Genomic DNA, 24,703 nt, shown 5'->3' on the forward strand with positions numbered 1-24,703 from the left:
AGACCCCTTCACCCCAGCGTTCTCTCCTCCACAGAGAGAGATCCTACCCCTGTGCCTTCCTGGAGAATGAGCACTGGCCCGACCCGACCGCCAGAGCTGCCCTGTCTCTGCCTCACCTTGCCAAGGTCACCAGACCATATGGCTATGTCGCCCTGAGTCAGAGCCCTCAGATGGCCAACGAGGAGGCTCTGCTCTTCCAAGCTGGGCTCTGGCGCCTACACAAGGATAAAGACAGCATCCACCACACGACACAGGCCATTCACATTAAACCCAATGCCTCCAGACGGTCACCTACTGTCCAACGCCTGTCCATAGAATATAGTATCTCACAGACTGAAGCAGCGCCAAAGGAGGAGATACTACGAACCATCTCCTCAGGCTCATCCTCCACCTCCTCACTGAAACATTTGTATGAATATGAAAGCTGATCCTGAATTAATCTTTTTGTTGAAATGCCTTGAAGAAGCCTTTCATAAACATTCTCCTCTCAAGACAGTTCAATATCTCATGAAATCCAGAATACTATACTGTAGATCCCCGCTATGGCTAGCCTTACCGACCGAACAAATTCAAAGATGACAAAAAAATGTAATGTGATACAAAATTGTATGTTTTATTTAAGGGGCGTATTCTAAACCTTAATCCTCTCAACTGAATTTAACAGAAATCCTAATCCACCATACACTATCATTAACAACACATATAATACCTGAATATATTCAATGGTTTATTACACTCTTCAGATGACAATTTAAAGTTACATATCATAAAAGGAGGATGTATTTCAGCAACTGTCACGACTTCCACCGAAGTCGGCTCCTCTCCTTGTTCGGGCGGCGTTCGGCGATCGACGTCACCGGCTTTCTAGCCATCGCCGCTCCATTTCTCATGTGTCCATTTGTTTTGTCTTGTTCCATACACACCTGGTTTTCATTCCATAATCACACTGCATGTATTTAGTCCTCTGTTCCCCTCCATGTCTTTGTGTGTAATTGTTTCTTGTTATGTGGGTATTGTCAGGCGCTATACTTTTGTTAAGTTCTGTGTTTTTTGGCACGCTTATGTTGTTATGTGCTGTCATTTTTTGACCGGAATTAAAGTGCGCCTATTTACAACATTCTGATCTCCTGCACCTGACTTCGCCTCCGTACACACCATTGACAGCAACTCAATCTGTTCCAGATGAGAGATTGCATGGGCCACATGTCCAACAGTCTGTAAAGCTGAAGTGCATGTTGTTCAATGTGTGCTGATGCAACATCGGCTGTATGTGAGGTAGGGAGACCCTGTTCTCTGTGGCTCTTAGCATATGAAGGGGCTCTTAAGAGAAAGGACACTAGGGCCTAATGATGTTTACTCTGCAACCTTCTACTGATACTCATTATGCCTCCTCTCTCATAGATCATAAAGAGGAATTGTGCCTCACTGTGGAATAAAGATGAAAGATGAAACCTACTTCTAAAAACAGATCACAAAACCCCTTTGTCTGAAGAGCACTTGACCTAATATATTTCAATAATATAATGGAACAAGATATTCATTTTCAGAATAATGCTTACTGCAAAGTAAGAAAGTATGGTAGCAGGAAGCCTAGCGTTGGGCAAGTAAAGGTTGCTGGTTGGAATCCCTGAGCTGACCAGGTGAAAAATCTGTCAATGTGCCCTTGAACAAGGCACTTAACCCTAATTGCTCCTGTAAGTCGATCTGGATAAGAGCGTCTACGTAATTGTATGACCTTACAAGCCTTATTGTTTAAATCTATTCATGCTAACCAATAGGCCTACAGTGTGCTATTATTATAACTGTATGAATTCTAATCCCTCTCTGCACTACAACAACCTTCCACGTCCCAAAGACTGAATGTCCAAGTAGGGTTTAACGCCTCCTCTCCTACTCAGCCTCAGGTTCGGGCCAGTAACCAAATCAAATCAAATCAAATTTATTTATATAGCCCTTCGTACATCAGCTGATATCTCAAAGTGCTGTACAGAAACCCAGCCTAAAACCCCAAACAGCAAGCAATGCATGTGAAAGAAGCACGGTGGCTAGGAAAAACTTCCTAGGAAAAACTCCCTAGAAAGGCCAAAAACCTAGGAAGAAACCTAGAGAGGAACCAGGCTATGAGGGGTGGCCAGTCCTCTTCTAGCTGTGCCGGGTGGATATTATAACAGAACATGGTCAAGATGTTAAAATGTTCATAAATGACCAGCATGGTCAAATAATAATAATCATAGTAGTTGTCGAGGGTGCAGCAAGCACGTCTGGTGAACAGGTCAGGGTTCCATAGCCGCAGGCAGAACAGTTGAAACTGGAGCAGCAGCATGGCCAGGTGGACTGGGGACAGCAAGGAGTCATCATGCCAGGTAGTCCTGAGGCATGGTCCTAGGGCTCAGGTCCTCCGAGAGAAAGAAAGAGAGAAAGAGAATTAGAGAGAGCATTTTTAAATTCACACAGGACACCGGATAAGACAAGAGAAATACTCTAGATGTAACAGACTGACCCTAGCCCCCCGACACATAAACTACTGCAGCATAAATACTGAAGGCTGAGACAGGAGGGATCAGAAGACACTGTGGCCCCATCCGATGATACCCCCGGACAGGGCCAAACAGGCAGGATATAACCCCACCCACTTTGCCAAAGCACAGCCCCCACACCACTAGAGGGATGTCTCCAACCACCAACTTACCGTCCTAAGACAAGGCCGAGTATAGCCCACAAAGATCTCCGCCATGGCACAACCCAAGGGGGGGGGGGGCGCCAACCCAGACAGGAAGACCACGTCAGTGACTCAACCCACTCAAGTGACGCACCCCTCCCATTGACGGCATGGAAGAACACCAGTAAGCCAGTGACTCAGCCCTTGTAATAGGGTTAGAGGCAGAGAATCCCAGTGGAGAGAGGGGAACCGGCAAGGCAGAGACAGCAAGGGCGGTTCGTTGCTCCAGCCTTTCCGTTCACCTTCACACTCCTGGGCCAGACTATACTTAATCATAGGACCTACTGAAGAGATAAGTCTTCAGTAAAGACTTAAAGGTTGAGACTGAGTCTGCGTCTCTCACATGGGTAGGCAGACCATTCCATAAAAATGGAGCTCTATAGGAGAAAGCCCTACCTCCAGCCGTTTGCTTAGAAATTCTAGGGACAATTAGGAGGCCTGCGTCTTGTGACCGTAGCGTACGTGTAGGTATGTACGGCAGGACCAAATCGGAAAAAGATAGGTAGGAGCAAGCCCATGTAATGCTTTGTAGGTTAGCAGTAAAAGCTTGAAATCAGCCCTTGCCTTAACAGGAAGCCAGTGTAGGGAGGCTAGCACTGGAGTAATAGTTTTGGGGCTTCACCATGTTTCATTGAAATGTACAGCTGTGTGTCGTCCGCATAGCAGTGAAATTTAACATTATGTTTTCGAATGACATCCCCAAGAGGTAAAATATATAGTGAAAACAATAGAGGTCCTAAAACGGAACCTTGAGGAACACCAAAATTTACAATTGATTTGTCAGAGGACAAACCATTCACAGAGACAAACTGATATCTTTCCGACAGATAAGATCTAAACCAGGCCAGAACTTGTCCATGTAGACCAATTTGGGTTTCCAATCTCTCCAAAAGAATGTGGTGGTCGATGGTATCAAAAGCAGCACTAAGATCTAGGAGCACGAGGACAGATGCAGAGCCTCGGTCTGACGTCATTAAAAGGTCATTTACCACCTTCACAAGTGCAGTCTCAGTGCTATAATGGGGTCTAAAACCAGACCGTAAAGGTTGCTGGTTCGAATCCCCGAGCTAACTAGGTGAAAAATATGCCGATGTTCCCTTGAGCAAAGCACTTAACCCTAATTGCTCTGATAAGAGCATCTGCTAAATGACTAAAATGTAAAAATGTACTCGCCTTACCTGCTGCATTGCTACTTGGATCCCACACGGCGATCTTTTCCCCGACATCTGCCCTGACTTGCCCCCGCCATATTCCCCCCTCTCTCCTGAGCTTTTGTTTGCCTCCAGTGCACATACACACACACTGTAGACTTTGGACTGATCATAATTGTATGTAGGCAAATTAACTTGTGATGCTTATTACGTGAGCTTACTCAGAAACACTTTAATTAACTACTTTAAGCCTACTATTTTTTTTATTTTATCTCAGACTTTTATAGCATATTGGACTCATAGAGAGCTACTCTCAAGGTATCTTGTCGGGGCAAGTGACTCTTTGAACTTACAATGGATAGCCCCAAGCTGTAGACATTTTTTCTTCTGCTTTATGTTATTTGCCCCATGACTCCTGCATGCTTTGTTGACTATGAACTTGATCGTTTACCCAACCATGGGACTGAATTTTTTTTCCCCCACACTCGCGACTCAGACTCTACTGGTTACATGAACTCTTGGCCTCCCATCCTATTCTAACCACATCTCGCCGGCTTTGTATTCATGTTACCTGATGAAATTGCTGTACAATAGGATCTTGTTGCCATCTGATGCACATTGAAATGTCATAAAAAATCAACACTGCAGAGCTCTCCCTGTCCTCTGCCGTGCCCTGATTGTATTACTGCTGATGATATCTGGAAATGTGCATGTACACCCTGGCCCGTCTACTGTTCTACTTGTGCTCTGATTTCTTCCCCAATTCTGACTCTGATATCTGCTTCACTGATTTCTGCTCTCGTTAAAGCCTAGGTTTTCTGCACTAGAAGGTTATTACCTAAAATGTATCAATTGAACGTGTGGGTTCACAGCTCCAATCCAGATGTGTTGGTCATTACTGAGACGTGGTTAAGAAAGAGTGTTTTGAACACTGATGTTAACCTTTCTGGTTAGACCCTTTTTTGGCAAGACAGATCTTCCAAAGGTGGTGGAGTGGCAATATTTACCAAAGAACGGCTTCAGTGCTCTGTTGTCTCCAACAAGTCTGTCCCCAAACAATTTGATTTGCTGGTTTTAAGCATTAAGCTTTCAAATGGCTCTTTGTTGACTGTTGCTGGGTGTTATCATCCACCCACCATCAGCACTGGCCTGCACCCTAAATGCCCTAAGCTCTCTCCTGGCCCCTTACACTAAGTCTGAATTTGTCCTGCTAGGTGACCTAAACTGGGACATGCTTAAACCACCTGACCAAGTCCTAAAACAACTCCCTAAATCCCTCTCAGATTATTACCAATCCCACAAGGTATGACTCCAAACACCCAGAAAAGGCTACTTTCCTTGAACGTATCCTCACAAATAATCCTGATAGGTATCAGTCTGGTGTTTTCTCTAATGGCCTTAATGATCACTGTTTTACAGCCTGTGTTTGTAATGGCTGCTCAGTTAAATGACCTGTCCTGATTTGTCATAAACGCTTGCTAAAAAACTTGAATGAACAAGCCTTCCTTCATGACCTGGCCTCTGTAAATGGGTATAGAAGCAGCTTGATCCCCTCTGTCGAAGATGCTTGGACCTTCTTTTTGATATTTTCAGTGGTTTTGTTAACAGACAACCCCCATAATGAAAATGAGAATTAAAAACAGGTTCAACCCCTGGTTCGACCGTGATCTGGCAGAGTTACTCCACCTCAAGAGCACCATTTGGTGAAAGGCTCGGCACACAAATGCTCAGGCTGACTGGCTCTCGTTTAGGCAAATGAGAAATAAATGCACTCAGGCTATCCAGAAGGCCAAAGTTAGTTACTTTAAATAGCCATTCTCTCTCTGTGGGTCTAACCCTAAGAAGTTCTGGAAAACGGTGAAAGACCTGGAGAATAAACCCTCCTCCTCACAGCTGCCTATGTCCCTTAATGTTGATGATGGGGTTGCTACTGACAAGAAGCATATGTCTGAGCTGTTTAATCACCACTTATGTAAGTCAGGATTCCTATTTGACTCAGCCATGCCTCCTTGCCTATCCAACATTTCCTCATCTCCCACCCCTTCTAATGCGACTAGCCCCGATGCACCTCCCTCCTTTTCCTCTGCCCGGCTACAAAGTTTCTCCCTGCAGGCGGCCACTGAGTCCGAGGTGCTAAAGGAGCTCCTTAAACTTGACCCCCAAAAAACATCTGGGTTCATCATGTATTGTTGTCTCTGCCTTTTTCCCTTTGTCTGTGCCCAACATTGTTTGTACCATTTTTGTGCAGCTACCATGTTGTCCTGCTGCCATGTTGTGCTTCTGCCATGTTGTGTCTCTACTATATTGTTGTCATGTTCTATTGCTACCATGCTGTGTTGTCATGTGTTGCTGCCATGCTGTGTTGTTGTCGTAGGTCTCCCTTCATGTAGTGTTGTGTCTCTCTTGTCGTGCTGTGTGTGTTGTCCTACTTTTATTTTTATTTTATCCCAGCCCCCATCCCCACAGGAGGCCTTTTGCCTCTTGGTATGCCGTCATTGTAAATAATAATTTGTTCTTAACTGACTTGCCTGGTTAAATACAGGTTAAATAAATATATAATACAAGTCAGCCAGATAGCTTCAAATCTGTTCTCCATGATAAATCAAATAATCTCTGCAACCCTAGATGAACTGTACTGATGTTTGTCAAATAGAATTATTAATAGGCCTAAAAGTACCCACAAAATTAGAGTGATCATGATGACACACCTGATAAATGGAAAGTAATTGTATGAAACATGGGTCTGTCTCTCACTCATTCTATTAATCAGAGAGGGCTACTTCAGGGCTGCTCACTTATCCTCAAGCATACACTCTGGGCTGCACAACCACGCATAGTGGACTTGTGCGTATGAGCCTCTATCACAGACCTACGCAGAGGCTCACTCACTCATAAACATTATGCATTAAGTGTCTCATGATAATGAACACACACACGTTGAATGTCCGGGTAATTACAATAAGACAGTTGTAGGGTTGACAAAACACAGATCATAAACTTCATTATGCTTAATTGTTGTTTTTACTAAATGAATTGCCTCCCGGGGATAAAAAAAAGACTCTACAACATGCATTCACACGTGTTTTACCAAGAAGATGCATCATAAAGCAATTGGGGGCTAGCACATTGAAGAAGAAAAATGTGATTTGAGATCAGGGAGGCAGAGACCAAGTGTGTGATGGATCTAACTTAAAAGGAAAGTGAGAGAAAAAAAATAGTGTGTGAAGTTGGGTGTCTTTTTGGTGTTCTTCCTCATTTTGTAGTTGAGGTTACTGCATAAGTACTGATATGCCCTCACACAGGCACTACTTTTCCGGTACCAACCTCAGACTGCAAAGATCAGAACAGCAGATAATTACATTCTCACAAGAAAGAGAGAAAGAGATAGACAGACAGACAGTAAGAGAGAGAGAGAGCGAGCGAAAGAGAGGGAGAGAGGATATTAACGTGAACCTGAGCAATAATATTAGAGACCTCAAGTTCCATTTGAGTTTGACAGACTGCTATTCTGAGTGAGAGACACCGTAACCAGGCAATGGATTGTGCAGCGATGGATTGTGCAACTCAGGGAGCAGAGAGACAGAGTGGACCCCCAGTGTTGCCTATCAAACAGCGCAGGTAAGACAAAAACATACAGTACAGAAGCTGCATAGCACTCAGATAGACTCTATGCAGCGTCTTGACAGTTCGTCTGAACCTTTAAATGTGAGCTTCGTCAGAAAAACTATCAAGACACTGCATAGAGTCTATCTGAGTGCTATTCAGCTTCTGTACTGTATGCACTTATTTTAGGTAATTAGTTCAAAGGACAGCAGATCAATTAATGAATCTGATTGTGTGTGTGTGTGTGTGTGTGTGTGTGTGTGTGTGTGTGTGTGTGTGTGTGTGTGTGTGTGTGTGTGTGTGTGTGTGTGTGTGCACTCAGGAGTCTCTACTCGCGAGGCTCTAGTATGGGTTCCAGTGTGGACCTGGAGTGGGATGGGAGTGTCTCTAGCCCATTGGGACCCCATCAGCACCAGGGCTCTACCTGTACAGATGTGTTCTCTGCAGCCACTGATTGCCATGCACTCCAGTGTCCCATACACCAGCGCTATGGTGAGTACAACACACATCTACCTTTATCAGACACGGAAGTATTATATTATCCAGTTGATTTCAATTATAAAATGGATAAGGATATAAGTTCTTTAGGCATTTGCTTTTCCCAGCCGAAATATTAAATAAAAAGCACTTGTATTTTACCCTCTCATTTTCCTTCCTTGTCGTCTCTTGCCCTGCTTCCCTTTTCTCATGTGAATTGAATGGGAGGAAGTGACACCTGAAGCCAGGCCTATGCTGATAAAGACCCGCCATAGCCACAACATTTATGTGTCCACATGTCTGTCACAAGCTCAACTGAATACAGTAGCTCCTGTCAAATATTTAATCTACGTATCCAACAACAGTTTGAGATAAACATTGGCTGAAATGTTTTTGTTGTTGCAGAGTTTAGTATTACTATTCTGTTATTTCTCTACCTTATTCTAAAGAAGTTCTCGATAATCATAGAGAGTCAAAGTGTGGAACTAGGCAATGACTTCTCTGGAAAGTCTATTACATGTTCTGTATTTCCCTTTATCTTTCAGACCCCTCTTATTGTCATCAAGAGAGGTTTTTCTCAGATAGCACCACCCCACCACCAGTGCCCAAGAAGAGGCTGGCTCGAACCCTTTCCCTACCAGGGGTCTATCTGTGTCCCCTTTCCCCACTACCCTGCAGTCACCAAAACTATGACAACCCTCTCTACATGCTGGTCCCCATCGCAGGCACTCAGCCCCATGTAGAGAGAGACGAAGAAAGACAAGTCCAGAAGAGCCCTCTCAATTTGCAGCCGCTATCTCAACTGGACTTCGATACACCTGATGAACAGCTTCCCTACTTCTTCAGCAATTTCTACAACCAGGGAGACATTTCTCAAGGTATTCAGCATCGCCACCTACTGTTCCTGAGGAGTATGGAACAGCGCATGGAGGCTGGGGTTCTCCTGATGAGAGTGTCCGGTGAAGGCGTTGCGTTTCAGCCCCAAGATTTCCTACTGTGTGAAAACTACCAGCCCAAGCAGATAGCAGGTTCACTGTACTACAGCCTGCATAGCCCAAAGTTTCCAGGGAGGATAATCGCAGCTAAGGTAAGGTTATGCTTATGATCTCAGGGTATTAGTGATTTAAGCGGCCGCTAGGGAGCCCTCGACCCAAATTATTTTAAATGTTTTTAGGAACTCTGTTGAGAGTTAGAATAGTAGAATACACAAGGTGCAATTTCACAATTAGTTTTGTCATTAGATTGTAAATTAGTCTGGCCAGGTATCTAAACTTGTAGCTAGTAATCATGGTTTAATTACTGACAGGGCACGAGCCCAGGGACCCTGACCACCAGTGGGCCCCGTTGATTTTGTTAGTCTCTCTCACTCAGATATCATAAGTCATGGCAAAATGTGTAGAATTGCAGAAAATGTGTTTTTAAACTGCTCAAATATCTCTCCACCTTGTGGTAAAATTTGTGGAATTGCAGGAAGTTCGCTGTAAAACTGCACATTTTTCTCTCCGCCCCATGGCACAATTTGTAGAATTGCATAAAATGTGTTAGAAAATTGCAAAATCTTCTCTCCACACCATGGCAAATTGTATATAATTGCAGGAAATTAACTACAGCAAAAACTCTCTGCCATCACGAGGGGGGGCCACTTAAATGTTTTACCCCTGCCCCCAAAAGGCAAGGTCCAGCCCAGCCTACTCTATGTGTAAACCAGTTTGTGCATCATGCTCAAGCAGTATTCCAAATCAAATCAAAGTTTATTTGTCACGTGCGCCGAATACAACAGGTGTAGACCTTACAGTGAAACGCTTGCTTACTTACAGGCTCTAACCAATAGTGCAAAAAGAGGTATTAGGTGAACAATAGGTAAGTAAAGAAATAAAAACAACATTAAAAAGACAGTGAAAAACAGTAACGAGGCTATATACAGTAGCGAGGCTATATAAAGTAGCGAGGCTATATACAGTAGCGAGGCTATATACAGTAGCGAGGCTACATACAGACACCGGTTAGTCAGGCTGATTGAGGTAGTATGTACATGTAGATATGGTTAAAGTGACTATGCATATATGATGAACAGAGAGTAGCAGTAGCGTAAAAGAAGGGTTGGCGGGTGGTGGGTGGGTGGGTGGCGGGACACAATGCAGATAGCCCGGTTAGCCAATGTGCGGGAGCACTGGTTGGTCGGGCCAATTGAGGTAGTATGTACATATGTACATGAATGTATAGTTAAAGTGGCTGTGCATATATGATAAACAGAGAGTAGCAGCAGCGTAAAAGAGGGGTGGGGGAGGTGGGGGGCACACAATGCAATTAGTCCAGGTAGCCATTTGATTACCTGTTCAGGAGTCTTATGGCTTGGGGGTAAAAAACTGTTGAGAAGCCTTTTTGTCCTAGACTTGGCACTCCGGTACCACTTGCCATGCAGTAGTAGAGAGAACAGTCTATGACTGGGGAGGCTGGGGTCTTTGACAATTTTTAGGGCCTTCCTCTGACACCACCTGGTGTAGAGGTCCTGGATGGCAGGCAGCTTAGCCCCAGTGATGTACTGGGCCATATGCACTACCCTCTGTAGTGCCTTGCGGTCGGAGGCCGAGCAATTGCCGTACCAGGCAGTGATGCAACCAGTCAGGATGCTCTCAATGTTGCAGCTGTAGAACCTTTTGAGGATCTCAAGACCCATGCAAAATCTTTTTAATTTCCTGAGGGTTAATAGGCTTTGTCGTGCCCTCTTCACGACTGTCTTGGTGTGTTTGGACCATTCTAGTTTGTTGGTGATGTGGACACCAAGGAACTTGAAGCTCTCAACCTGCTCCACTGCAGCCCCATTGATGAGAATGGGGGCGTACTAGGTCCTCCTTTTCCTGTTGTCCACAATCATCTCCTTAGTCTTGGTTACGTTGAGGGATAGGTTGTTATTCTGGCACCACACGGCCAGGTCTCTGACGCCTCCCTATAGGCTGTCTCGTCATTGTCGGTGATCAGGCCTACCACTGTTGTGTCATCTGCAAACTTAATGATGGTGTTGGAGTCGTGCCTGGCCATGCAGTCGTGGGTGAACAGGGAGTACAGGAGGGGACTGAGCACGCACCCCTGGGGGGCTCCAGTGTTGAGGATCAGCGTGGCAGATGTGTTGCTACCTACCCTCACCACCTTGGGGCGGCCCGTCAGGAAGTCCAGGATCCAGTTGCAGAGGGAGGTGTTTAGTCCCAGGATCCTTAGCTTAGTGATGAGCTTTGAGGGTACTATGGTGTTGAATGCTGAGCTGTAGTCAATGAATAGCATTCTCACATAAGTGTTCCTTTTGTCCAGGTGGGAAAGGACAGTGTGGAGTGCAATAGAGATTGCATCATCTGTGGATTTGTTTGAGCGGTATGCAAATTGGAGTGGGTCTATGGTTTCTGGGATAATGGTGTGGATGTGAGCCATTAACAGCCTTTCAAAGCACTTCATGGCTACGGACGTTAGTGCTACGGGTCTGTAGCTATTTAGGCAGGTTGCCTTTGTGTTCTTGGGCACAGGGACTATGGTGGTCTGCTTGAAACATGTTGGTATTACAGACTCAATCAGGGACATGTTGAAAATGTCAGTGAAGACACCTGCCAGTTGGTCAGCACATGCCCGGAGCACACGTCCTGGTAATCCGTCTGGCCCCGCAGCCTTGTGTATGTTGACCTGTTTAAAGGTCTTACTCATGTCGGCTACGGAGAGCGTGATCACACAGTCGTCCGGAACAGCTGATGCTCTCATGCATGCCTCAGTGTTGCTTGCCTCGAAATGAGCATAGAAGTGATTTAGCTCGTCTGATAGGCTCGTGTCACTGGGCAGCTCGCGGCTGTGCTTCCCTTTGTAGTCTGTAATAGTTTGCAAGCCCTGCCACATAAGATGAGTGTCGGAGCCGGTGTAGTATGATTCAATCTTAGCTCTGTATTGGCGCCTTGCCTGTTTGATGGTTCGTCGCAGGGCATAGCAGGATTTCTTGTAAGCTTCCGGGTTAGAGTCCCGCACCTTGAAAGCGGCAGCTCTGCCCTTTAGCTCAGTGCGAATGTTGCCTGTAATCTATGTCTTTCGGTTGGGGTATGTACGTACAGTTACTGTGGGGACGACGTCCTCGATGCACTTATTGATAAAGCCAGTGACTGATGTGGTATACTCCTCAATGCCATCGGAAGAATCCCGGAACATGTTCCAGTCTGTGATAGTAAAACAGTCCTGTAGTTTAGCATCTGCTTCATCTGACCACTTTTTATAGCCCGAGTCACTGGGCTTCCTGCTTTAATTTTTGCTTGTAAGCAGGAATCAGGAAGTTAGAGTTGTGGTCGGAATTACCAAATGGAGGGCGAGGGAGAGCTTTGTACGCGTCTCTGTGTGCGGAGTACAGGTGATCTAGAATTTTTTTCCCTCTGGTTGCACATTTAACATGTTGATAGAGATTTGGTAGAACTGATTTAAGTTTCCTTGCATTAAAGTCTCTGGCCACTAGGAGCGGCGCATCTGGGTGAGTGGTTTCCTGTTTGCTTATTTCCTTATACAGCTGACTGAGTGTGGTCTTAGTGCGAGCATCTGTCTGTGGTTGTAAATAAGTTTGTGCAATTTATGCATCATGCTCAAGCAGTATTCATACTTGAGTTATGTGCGCAATGCAAAAGTCAAGTAGAATGCACCACAGCTGCACCAAATGTAAAAAGCCACGATAAGGCCAAAAGCCAAAGATAAGAGATAATCAAGCAAAGGGCTCATTTCTAAGCTCTACCACAAGCAACAGTCATGTTCTGCACCATTATATAGCAAGTTTGGCAACCCCCGACTCCAGTGACACATTTCCTCTGAACTGTCACCGGGTGTTGAGCAACCCAACAGACTGTACAGACAACAGCAAACATCCATGGCTTAGAAAGGCTTATTAGCATTAGGAAGAGTAGCTGCTGTTTTAGCAGCAGCTAATGGGAATCCTAATTTTAGATTAGGGGTCTTTTGTAAAACTGTGAATGAATCGGATATGACTGTACAATACCGTAATTTCCGGACTATTAAGCGCACCTGAATATAAGCCGCACCCACTGAATTAAAAAATATATATTATTTTGAACATAAATAAGCCGCACATGTCTATAAGCCGCAGGTGCCTACCGGTACATTGAAACAAATTAACTTTACACAGGCTTTAACGAAACACGGCTTGTAACAAAAATAAATAGGCTTTAACGAAACACGGCTTGTAACAAAAACAAAAAAATTAGCAGTAAGCTTTAGTTGTCTTTTTGCACTGAGTCAATTTCTCACGCTGCCGTTTCCAACGTCTTATCGACTCATTAAGACCAAGCTCCCGTGCAGCAGCTCTATTTCCTTTTCCAACAGCCAGATCAATCTCCTTCAACTTGAAAGCTGCATCATATGCATTTCTCCGTGTCTTTGCCATGATGAGGGTGACAAAATGACTACCGTAATCAGAATGATGGGAAGTTTGAGAGCGCTCGATTTAATCTAAACAGTAAATAAAAAAGTTGTTTGACCTTTACCCGTTCGGCAATTTCATTGGTCTAATGAAAGCTTCATGCCGCCAAAAAACTGAGCACATCACAGAAAGCGGGAAAAATCCATATATTAGCCGCGTCATTGTTTAAGCCGCGAGGTTCAAAGCCTGGGAAAAAAGTTGCAGCTTATAGTCCGGAATTTACGGTAGAGGAGAAAGTCACATTAAAAGTTGGTTAAGCCTTGATAAGGAAGTGAAAGGTTTTTGGATGTTCTAATTTCCTCCCTGGTTTCATTCCCAGGTAAGCAGTGAAGTTGGCCCCTTGTCTCAACCTACCTCAGTGCCGCCCAATGTCAACATCCAGCAGGTCATTGTATCTTTCCCATCATGCCCAGCACTGGAGAAAGAACCTGGAACCAAAAACACAACCACTTCAGACTCCTCACAGTCTGATCAGACAGGGACAGAATCACCAGATGAGAGCAGAATTGAGGCAGATCAAAGTCAAGCGGAGTCTGAGGAGAGCAGTGGGCCTACAGTTGCTTCACTATTGCTCAAGGGATATGCAGTGACAATTGAGAGAGACTTACCACAGGCTACTTTGGAAGACTTTGTAGAAGAGGGAAGGTTCCTGCAGAGCTTTAAACCATTAGTGTATGAAAGGCAACTGAGTATTCTGCTGCTACAGTTAGCCTTGGGGTTACAACACCTGTGCAGTAATGCAGCCACCTGCGCTGAGCTGAAGGCTCAAGGCATCTTGCTGGTATGGCCAAGGGAGAGAGGGGGGGAAACAGAAGCAGACAAAGCAGAAGAAAGTGAAAGAAGTGAACAAATTGAGTTATTGGAGAATGAAAAAGAGAAGATAAAAGGAGAGATTCAGGAGCTATGGAGAAAGTCGGGAACCCCTCGTGTGGCATTGACCAATCACATCAGTCACAGTGACCCCAGTCTCTTTCAGTCTGCTCATGCTGCTCCATCCATACAGTCTCAGTTTGGAGTGTTGCTAGAGTACTGCCTGTACCTCTCTGACAATGATCCCTCTCAACATACACAGAGTTCAGATGGCGCCCTCCAGAGCTCCCCATATCTACCAGGGCTTCTCCAGCTAGCCTCCTGGCTTCAGGATGGGAGTAGTGGGCTACAGATAGCAGACATAGTGGGGGTCCTGCAGGCTCTGCTCTGGGGTCCACGTGCTGAGCTCTTCAGGGTAAATCCCACCATGCCTTTCACTCTGCACAACTGGCTGTCAGTCAAGCAGGCCCTTCTGATGTTGAAGCTGGCAGAGAGAGGGCTGATCCAGGACCTGCCCAGTCTGGACTGGGAGCACTGCCTGTGTCTACAGTACATCTCCTTCACTGACTCTGAGACTGTGATGAGGGCCACAGGACGACTAGGACTCCACAACACAGTGGACAGGAAGTTGTGATTACTCATGTCTGTTTCATATCTGTTCATTGAAGTCCACTGCTTGAATTAATGCTCCTCTAATCAAGGGTTTCCCAAACTCGGTCCCGAGGCCCCCCCTGGGTGCACGTTTTGTTTGTTGCCCTAGAACTACACAGCTGATTAAAATAACTACTCAAGCTTTGATTTTAATCAGATGTGTAGTGCTAGGGCAAAATACTAAATGTACACCCAGGTGGAGTCCCAGGACAGACTTAAGGATACCCTGCTCTAATCTAATGTAAAATGTGGATGATTTGAAACGGTCATGTTGTCAGATTCTATCTTGAACATCTGGAATGCATAAAAGGTTTGCTTTCTTATTAAAAAAAATTCCACAGCATTGTTTCCACCAAGGATGTTGAGAAAATTAGATATCAGCTCCAAATCAAATGTATATGCACGGTGTTCAAAAATTAACTTTTCATGGATCCCATTAGATCACAGTGAAGATTTTAAAATATCAACTTAAAGTGCATTAGGTTAAATTCAACACCGACTGATCGAGTTTAAACAGATGCTTCTACAACTCTGGTACACGTGCTTACACACATTTCAATGCCCTTTCCCCAATCCCTACACACATAACCATAAGGCAAAAATCCACTTGTTAAGGTGAGCACTTTTATTCGGGCACTTGTTATAACATGCAGATTTCAGTCAAGTGGATCAACACTAGAAATCAAAGTTCATGCACACATTAAAATCAAATCAATATAAAACATGAAAATCAACTTGAAATAGCCAAGAAAATATAACATGAATATGCAGCAGACATTTTCACCATAAATTGTACATCCTAGAGATGATGATTGTAGTGGATGGGGAAGGGGAAAATCAGTACTACACATGGAAATTAGTACAGTGTTTAGGAAACATTTCCCAGATTTAATAAGGATACATTCTTGGTTTAACATTACACACTAGTTCAAATGTCATTGTAATACATCACATCAAAGTAATACTATTTCACAGGAAACCTTGACCTTACTGAATTTTGATCAAATGTATTTTCCCTAAGTGGTGAAGTGGGATGGGGAAGGGTAGGTAAAAGCTAACGTGTGTGTGTGTGTGTGTGTGTGTGTGTGTGTGTGTATGTATGCATTTGTTACATGTGCGTGTGATCCATTATTCATCGTCGAAGGAGTCTCGTTCGATGCTGTAAGCCATGAAGAAAGCATCGGGGCGGGTAGGGACGAGTGGATGACCCGGTCTCACAATCTCAAAACCCAGGAAGCTGAAGGTACGCAGCAGAGATGCTGAAGAGAGAAAAGGACAGTGAGAGAACTGCCTCATAACAAAGCACAAAGTATTAACAGAGGAGTTTGACTGGAAGCAGATACACACACAGTGACTTACCTCTGTCGTCGCGGTTCTTGTGGAAGCAGATGAAGACATGGTCAACTTGCAGCTTCTCTTCCGCACATTCCAGCAGGAGAGCAAAACTGGAGAGATTAAGTAAGTCAATGAGTTATGAAGGTAGTGCATTGCAGTCAGCAAGCAATAGAAACTAAGTCCATCTACCATGAAACAACATCAAACAAGTTGAAGGCGCAATATGTATCTTTGTGCGCGACCAGACCAAATTCACATAGACATTTGAGTTATAGAGCTGTCATTCTCATTGTAAGCAAGTCTGAGAAGCGGTAGATCCATTCTGTGCGCACCATTTCTATGCATCTCTGTACCAAAATGTCATTTTTTGCATCTTTTTAATTTCGGTTTTGTACACCAGCTTCAAAGAGCTGGATATACTATATTTTTGGTTAATGAAAAGACTTCAGAGCAGTTTAGATGGTACAATGACTCTCCACACTAGTTGTCACCTGAAATTTGGCAAACATTTTAGAATTTTACACAGCGGCAATGGCAGAGTGATTTCTGCATATTGCGCCTTTAAAAGAAAAGAAAAACAGTCTAAAGTAAAACCAGAGGACAACAAGAGGTTGTACTTGCATTGGATCACTGACCTATCTTTGCTGCCCTCTGGCAGAGCTCCAGGGGGGATCTCGATGTAGATGTTCCCCCCTTTCAGCACCCCCCTCCAGACACAGTGCTTGCCCTCTGAACAACGGGGCTCAAAGAGCAGGAAACGCACTCTGCCGTTGGCGGGGGGCGGCTCCTCAAGAACCAGCAACCGAGCATCCTGCAGGAGAATGGAGAAATTAGCAGGTATGAAGAGAGGTTTGATACAGGTAGCTTAACACCAGAGGATGAAGGAGAAAGATAAGAGTGGACTCACAGAGTAGAATAGCTTAGCTGAAAGATTGCGATCCCGCTGGTCATTCCCTCGCCCACCTGGGATCTTTAGGGGTGGGTGAGGGGCATCAGGAACACCACAGAGGCCCCGGACACGGGTTACTGCAACAGCGGGAACACCGCCTCGGACTGGAGGACACAGAAGAACAGAGCCATTATTCCTCAAGGATTCACTGACTATGAGCTAGCCTAACTGGAGACCAGGGAAAATGTCCCTTTGGAAGTCAATGTATCATCCTTCTAGTCCATGTAACTCACATGACTAATATGGTAAAACATTGTCATTTGAATAGGTACCCTAACCAGGACAAAGGACTGAAGTTCAAACTGTTCCACTGACTAAATCTTTACATGTCTGAATGGAACACTTTGCTTGAGGCTAAATAAGTAACAGGCAGGAGACATTTTATTTGCTTTGTTGGCAATAAAGCACATTTGGTAACAGGATGTCCCAATGAGTTATGACAAAATGACTACCTTCACTCCGGTTGATTGCTACCTTTGTAATTGATTCCCAGTTGACATCACTGAATAACCAGAGAGAACTGTCACAGTAGGATTAGCCTATGGGTTGAGATCACTGCTACTTGTGTCAAAAAAGGTGGTGACAACGTCAATGGAAAAATACTGAGAACAATTTCAGCTAAAAATGGGGGTGGTAAAAATAGTGTGTCGTTTTTGGCCTAATTCAAGTCTGCACTGAGGACAAAAACACCAACCTCTTACGTCATTGAGACATGTGCCAGATTACCCACTCAACCGATCAGCCATTTTGCTTAAGCCACAACGTGAGTGTGTGTTCTAGTTAAGATTCAGAATAAGCTTTTGTGTGGGGGTTGCGCTAGCAGAGGTGAGTATGCCAATTCTTAGAGGTCAAAAAGTGAACAACCCCCATTATGGGTGGCATACTGCTCACGGACGCGCTCTTACGCAAACACCACTCCAGCGTAATATGTGGAGCAGACATGTGAACGCAAAGTAAGAAGCATTGTGTCAACCTTGGAGCTCAACCTCAGAGTAACAGTGATATACCTCAACCATCGTCAAGATGGCGTCATAGGCTCATCATTTGTACGGCATATTGACTGGAATCCCCAATAAGTGGTTCTAGTGAATAAGGTTCCTTTGGAAACTGCACGACCAGATCGCAAATAATAGCCAACTAGCATCCTTATGTCAAATCCCTGTCCACATTCCACCTGCACGTTGTTCCCGCAGATTCAACAGCACTGCTATTTTATGCCAAGTTAAGCCTTTTCACAATACTCCTTAAAATCCCCATTACACTTTGCTACACAGTAGGCAATAGTCATGAAGAGGCTTAAATTGTGACCGCTGGCTTAGTCAGGTGGGAGATGAGTCTCCACCACTTGCGTAAGAGCCATTAACAGTTGAATGAATGTGATGTGGAAAAATACTGTGTCGCAGAAAAATACACTAGATATTCTGCCAAAGGGGAATAATTTAGAGGCATTCATGGACACCTAACCTCTACTCAAATCACTTAAAATGGTGGGGAATAAGTTTCAAGAGGCCTCTTCATCTAGTAAACAGACTGCTGCTCAATGCCCCACCAACATAACAGAACATAAATAACAGAATTTTACACCCATTGGGAACAGACTTGACCAAAACAAAATGTGCAAATAGCTAGGTTGTTTTTAGCTAAATGACCTATTTTAAAGACTGTACATCCTGTACTTTGGTTTTTAGGCACAAGTACTGACTGGGAACTGACCAATAGGTAAGTTAGCTAGCTGTCACTCATGTTATTCTTAAACTAGACTAGGATAACAGTGAGTCAAACCATCAAGGCTTTTAATTGGCCAAACAAATATTGGTTAATAAATCACATTGAGTGTGAGTGAACAGATATGATCTTGATACCGGCAGGTGAGCAGCTAACAAGTGTTGAAGGGTTGCAAGTTAAATATTTGCTGTAATGGCTAGTAACAGTAGCTAGTATCCTTTTCATATACAGACAAAAATCTGTATTTAGTGAGTCTGCTCGATCATTAAGTGGGTGAATTGGACAATTGTCCTGTCTTGCTTTCAAAATGTAACGAGTACTTTTGGGTGTCAGAGAAAATGTATGGAGTAAAAAAAAAAAAATATATTTAGGAAACATCGCCTCTTTTTTTGTTTGTTACTGGTAACATACCACATCTTGTCTGAAATGGGTAAAGACAACAACATGGCTGTGTGCCTATTGCTTTAAAACCACTAGCCAGCTGGCTAACTAGTTAACGTTAACTAACATCTCCCAGAATATTCGACGAAATAACATGGGTCAGTCCATTTATTCCGTCATTATTGAGAAACATATTGCCGTACGGTTATATCGTTTGTTTCTTAATCTCACATATGAAGTAAGTAAACAGTACATTGTCGACAAAGCTAGTAAACTAACATTAGCTGGTAAACTGGCTAGCTAGTAGCTACCGAACACCTGTCCTTAGCCAAAAACATCCGCAGAATGCTAAATGACAAATTGTTCGAAATAAACCGCAGCCAACTTTAATAACCACAATTATACAGACATCGATCAATGCTAAATGTAGTTATTCAACCTTAAGATAAATAAGTCAGTTTAGAACAATATTGTTTCACGGACTCGTTATTAGATACATAGCTAATATCCCCTGTAAAAAGAGTAAACAAGTGTCATGTATATGCTAACGTTAGCTGCGTAGGCCTCTGTGGCTAATTAATTAGCTAGCTATAAATTACTAGCTAGGTTACACTATCATAACTCACCTTTCACTTTCTGGGTTATTACTGGGCAGTTCGATAACTGGCATTGTAGATATGGTTTTCTCTTTTTCTCTGACAAAACAGTGACTATTTAATATCGTCTTGCGTTTGGATTTAACCATAAGGCCAACGTCCAAGCCCGCAGATCCCTCTTGAGTCTCTCCTCACCAAATTATTTTACGTAGGCTCAGGCTGCCAGAGCACAAGGGGAGGGCTGCTCGAGACAGAGGTCCCAAAGGAGAGGGAGTGTCCCAAATACATGACGTTTGATGAATTAAAGGTCCAATGCAGCCGTTTTTATCTTAATATCAAATAATTTCTTGGTAACAATTAAGTACCTTACTCTGATTGTTTTCAATTAAAATGGTCAAAAAGAAACAAAAATAGCTTCTTAGCAAAGAGCAATTTCTTGAGCAAGAATTTTGCTAGGACTATCTGGGAGTGGCTGAGTGGGGAGGGGAAAACTGAAAACTAGCTGTTATTGGCAGAGAGGTTTGGAACTCTATTTCTTATTGGTCTATTAAAGGTAGCCTAGGTACATAAAGCAACCTCCATTAAGGCTGCAATGGCATCATTTCCATTCTTAAAACTTCATCAGGCTAGGCCCCTTTTTTCTCCACTTTCTGTCTGAATGACATGCCCAAAATAAACTGCTTGTTACTCAGGCCCTAAAGCCAGGATATGCATATAATTGGTACCATTGGAAAGAAAACACTTTGAAGTTTGTAGAAATGTTAAAATAATGTAGGAGAGTATAACACAATAGATACGGTAAGAGAAAATCGAAAGAAAAACCAACCAGAATTATTTTCTGAGAGAGAGACCAATGGCTGGTATAAGGGCATACTCAATTCTACCTCCCATGATGCAATTCCTATGGCTTCCACTGGGTGTCAGCAGTCTATGTTCAAGGTTTCAGGCTTGTAACCTGAATAATGAATAAGAAATAACAGTTTTAGTACAAGGACACCGGCTTGGAAATCTGTGTTTGCGCGCACCAAGAAGACAAGACGCACCTGCTAAAATTGGTTTCCTGTTGAACATACTTCTTTCCGTAAGAAATATTATAGTTTGATTACATGAGGAATAAATAGAAACACATTTTGACTTGTTGAAACTACATTTTCGGACTCCTTTCTTCATATGTTGAACGAGTGGATTGCTCAAATCGATGGCGCCAACTAAACTGACTTTTTGGGATAATAAAGAAGGATTTTATCTAACAAAATGACACTACATGTTATAGCTGGGACCCTTTGGATGACAAATCAGAGGAAGATTTTCAAAAAGTAAGTGAATATTTAATCGCTATTTTTGAATTTATGAAACCTGTGCCGGTGTAAAAATATTTTGATGTGGGGTGCCGTCCTCAAACAATTGCATGGCATGCTTTCGCTGTAATAGCTACTGTCAATTGGACAGTGCAGTTAGATTAACAAGAATTTAAGATTTCAACCGATATAAGACACTTGTATGTACCTAAATGTTTAATATTCATAATTTTTATGATTATTTATTTGAATTGCGCGCGCTCCAGGGTCACCAGAAGTTGTCCCGCTAGCGGGACGCCTAGGCTTAAGATTAACTAGCTTTAATGGCAAGAAGGCTAAATATGCATACACCATTTTCCATCAGCATTTTCATATTTTTTGACAACTAAGGTTCAGAAAGGAAACACCAAGTGTACCTTTAACCTATTAGAAAAGGTTACAATGCATAGTCTTTGACATTCCCTGATCTGTTTCACCTGTCGTTGTGCTTGTCTACACCCCCTCTAGGTGTCCCCACCTTCCCCATTATGCCCAGTGTATTTCTACCTGTGTTCTCTGTTTGTTTGTTGCCAGTTCGTTTTGTTCGTCAAGCCTACCAGTGGTTTTCCCCTTGTTTTCCCCACCTACCCCCCCCGGAACGCTTCGATGAAGAGTTGGGCACCTGTCGTGCGTTTCTCGCTCAGTGTTCCCTCATCATCGAGCTGCAGCCCTCCTCCTTCCCCTCGGACCGCTCTAAGATAGCGTACCTCATCATGCTGATGTCAGGGAGGGCTCTCGCCTGGGCTATGACAGTATGGGAACAACAGTCGGCCGCATGTTTCAGTCTGGAGGAATTCGTGGCGGAGGTTTTCGATGCTCCATTGTCTGGGAGAGAGGCTGCTCGGAAGTTACTCCGGCAAGACTCCCGCAGTGTGGCAGACTATGCGGTGGATTTCTGCACGTCGGCAGCTGGGAGTTCCTGGAACCTGGAAGCGCTGTTCGACATGTTCCTGCACGGAGTATCGGAGGAAGTAAAGGACGAGCTTGCAGCCCGGGAACTACTGATGGATCTCGACTCGCTCATCGCCATTACCATTCGGATCGATTGGCAACTACGGGAACGAAGGAAGGAGAGGAGATTTGATTTCACTCGCCCGCCCAAGGATTCCACCTCGCCTCCGAGGTATCCCGGAAGTCCCCGACAGCTCCGTTGCCGAGAGAACCTTAGGCTACCCGAGTTCCCCCAAGAGTCTCCGAAGAGTCAACTCACCTCTTCCCGAGCCAATGCAATTAGGCACAGCTATACTGTCTCCAGCTGAACGGCAATACAAGCTTCACACTAAGAGTTGCCTGTATTGCGGGTCTACTGGTCATTTTGTCTCCACCTGTCTACTAAAAGACCAGGCTCACTGGTAGGAGCGAGTACTCTGGTGGGCCATACGGTGAACATTTCCTCTCCCCTTACTCGCACCCCTTTTCATGCCATTTTGCTGTGGGGGAACCAGTCGTAATCTCACTGGTATTCATCGACTCTGGGGCCGACACAAGCTTTATGGACGCTACCCTGGCGTCCGAGCTGGGCATCCCCACTCAGCCCCTCTCCATTCCCATGGATGTTAGAGCACTGGACGGGCGCTCTATAGGCCAGGTCACCCACAATACCACCCACATCAACATACTTGTGTCAGGGAACTGCCTGCCGTTCTGTACCTTTTGGACTCTGATCTGGATTATTGACATCTGCCTGCCCTTGACCTGTCGTTCTGCTTGTCCCCTGTTCTAGTAATAAACTTTTGTTACTTTGACACTGTCTGCATCTGGTTCTTCCCTAAAACATGATAGTCTTGGCATTAGGGCTCTGCTCTTTCAGGGTAGCTCACTGCCAGAGCAAAGCATCATATAAATATGATAAAGTAACTACAGGCAGTGAGCACGATATACCAAATTCCCTGAAGGAAGAAACACAGAACCTAGACAAGTGGAGGCTGGGGTGGTGGGATATCAGAAAACAGCAAGTATAGTGAGCAAAATGTAGTTAGAGCACCAATGCAATGGCAGCAAAAGACACCCGGCATCGAGGAAGCACGTGTAGTACTTGTCAACTTAACTAGACTACATCTGCATTTCCCAAACTCAGTCATCGGGACCCCAAGGAGTACACATTTTGTTTTTTGCCCTAGCAACCCTGGACTACATGTAAGTAGAGTGAATCTAATCCTCTTAAACGCAGCACGATGGAGAGCTCGGTTTATTGTTTTGAAAGTGTATTGAAAAGTTTCTTATTTTTTGTTTTAACCTTTATTTAACTAGGCAAGTCGGTTAAGCACAAATTCTTACTTACAATGACAGCCTACCAAAAGGCCTCCTGCAGGGACAGGGGCTGGGATTAAAAATTTAAATATTTGACAAAACAAACATCACGACAAGAGAGACACCACAACACTACATAAAGAGAGACCTAGTAGCTCGCTAACTTTTAAATTTGGCTCAAATGACATTTTATTTGTCACATGCTCCAAATACAACAGGTGTAGACCTTACCGTGAAATACTTACTTACAGTCGAAGTCAGAAGTTTACATACACTTAGGTTGGAGTCATTAAAACTCATTTTTCAACCACTCCACAGATGTCTTGTTAACAAACTATAGTTTTGGCAAGTCGGTTAGGACATCTACTTTGTGCAATGACACAAGTAATTTTTCCAACAATTGTTTACAGACAGATTACTTCACTTATAATTCACTGTATCGCAATTCCAGTGGGTCAGAAGTTTACATACACTAAGTTGACTGTGCCTTTAAACAGCTTGGAAAATTCCAGACAATTATGTCATGACTTTTGAAGCTTCTGATAGGCTAATTGACATCATTTGAGGCAATTGGAAGTGTACCTGTGGATGTATTTCAGCCAAGACCTCAGAAATAAAATTGTAGACCTCCACAAGTCTGGTTCATCCTTGGGAGCGATTTCCAAACGCCTGAAGGTACCACCTTCATCTGTACAAACAATAATACGCAAGTATAAACACCATGGGACCATGCAGCCGTCATACCGCTCAGGAAGGAGACGCGTTCTGTCTCCTAGAGATGAACATACTTTGGTGCAAAAAGCGCAAATCAATCCCAGAACAACAGCAAAGGACCATGTGAAGATGCTGGAGGAAACAGGTACAAAAGTATCTATAGCCACAGTAAAACGAGTCCTATATCGACATAACCTGAAAGGCCGCTCAGCAAGGAAGAAGCCACTGCTCCAAAACCTCCATAAAAAAGCCAGACTACGGTTTGCAATTGCACATGGAGACAAAGATCGTACTTTTTGGAGAAATGTCGTCTGGTCTGATGAAACAAAAATAGAACTGTTCGGCCATAATGTCCACCGTTATGTTTGGAGGAAAAAGGGGGAGGCTTGCAAGCCAAAGAACACCATTCCAACCGCGAAGCACGGGGGTGACAACATCATGTTGTGGGGGTGCTTTGCTGCAGGAGGGACTGGTGCACTTCAAAAATAGATGGCATATTGAGGAAGGAAAATTATGTGGATATATTAAAGCAACATCTCAAGACATTAGTCAGGAA

The 24,703-nt window shown here is 44.0% G+C and overlaps 2 protein-coding genes and 1 long non-coding RNA gene across 3 annotated transcripts; 1 reads left to right on the forward strand and 2 right to left on the reverse strand.

The window, feature by feature from the left end:
* Positions 1–589: 589 nt before the first annotated feature.
* LOC145858572 (uncharacterized) lies at positions 590–13,963 on the reverse strand. Its single transcript, XR_014378998.1, has 2 exons — positions 13,754–13,963; positions 590–2,396 (listed from the first exon to the last, which is right to left on the reverse strand). It is a non-coding gene; the product is annotated as an uncharacterized LOC145858572 (long non-coding RNA).
* On the forward strand, positions 7,157–15,590 carry peak3 (PEAK family member 3). Its single transcript, XM_014216387.3, has 4 exons — positions 7,157–7,488; positions 7,796–7,965; positions 8,496–9,037; positions 13,719–15,590. Exons 1-4 carry the CDS (start codon positions 7,406–7,408, stop codon positions 14,841–14,843), a joined length of 1,920 nt encoding a protein of 639 aa, XP_014071862.3. The 5' UTR covers positions 7,157–7,405; the 3' UTR covers positions 14,844–15,590.
* A 383-nt stretch (positions 15,591–15,973) lies between these two features.
* On the reverse strand, positions 15,974–20,040 carry oaz1 (ornithine decarboxylase antizyme 1). The gene is given in 5 exon segments (NM_001141432.2): positions 15,974–16,119; positions 16,220–16,305; positions 16,831–17,006; positions 17,103–17,248; positions 19,877–20,040. Coding segments are annotated over 5 exon segments (657 nt in total). The 5' UTR covers positions 19,996–20,040; the 3' UTR covers positions 15,974–15,988.
* Between the last annotated feature and the right edge of the window lie 4,663 nt (positions 20,041–24,703).

The sequence above is a fragment of the Salmo salar genome, chromosome 10 (genome assembly GCF_965601325.2).
Source record: "Salmo salar chromosome 10, fSalSal1, whole genome shotgun sequence".
NCBI classification, from domain to species: domain Eukaryota; kingdom Metazoa; phylum Chordata; class Actinopteri; order Salmoniformes; family Salmonidae; genus Salmo; species Salmo salar.

Coding starts and splice junctions, on each gene's coding strand:
- peak3 (XM_014216387.3), top strand. CDS start 7,406: ATGGATTGTGCAGCGATGGATTGTGCAACTCAGGGAGCAGAGAGACAG. Junction 7,489..7,795: donor TTGCCTATCAAACAGCGCAG/GTAAGACAAAAA, acceptor GTGTGCACTCAG/GAGTCTCTACTCGCGAGGCT. Junction 7,966..8,495: donor TCCCATACACCAGCGCTATG/GTGAGTACAACA, acceptor TTTATCTTTCAG/ACCCCTCTTATTGTCATCAA.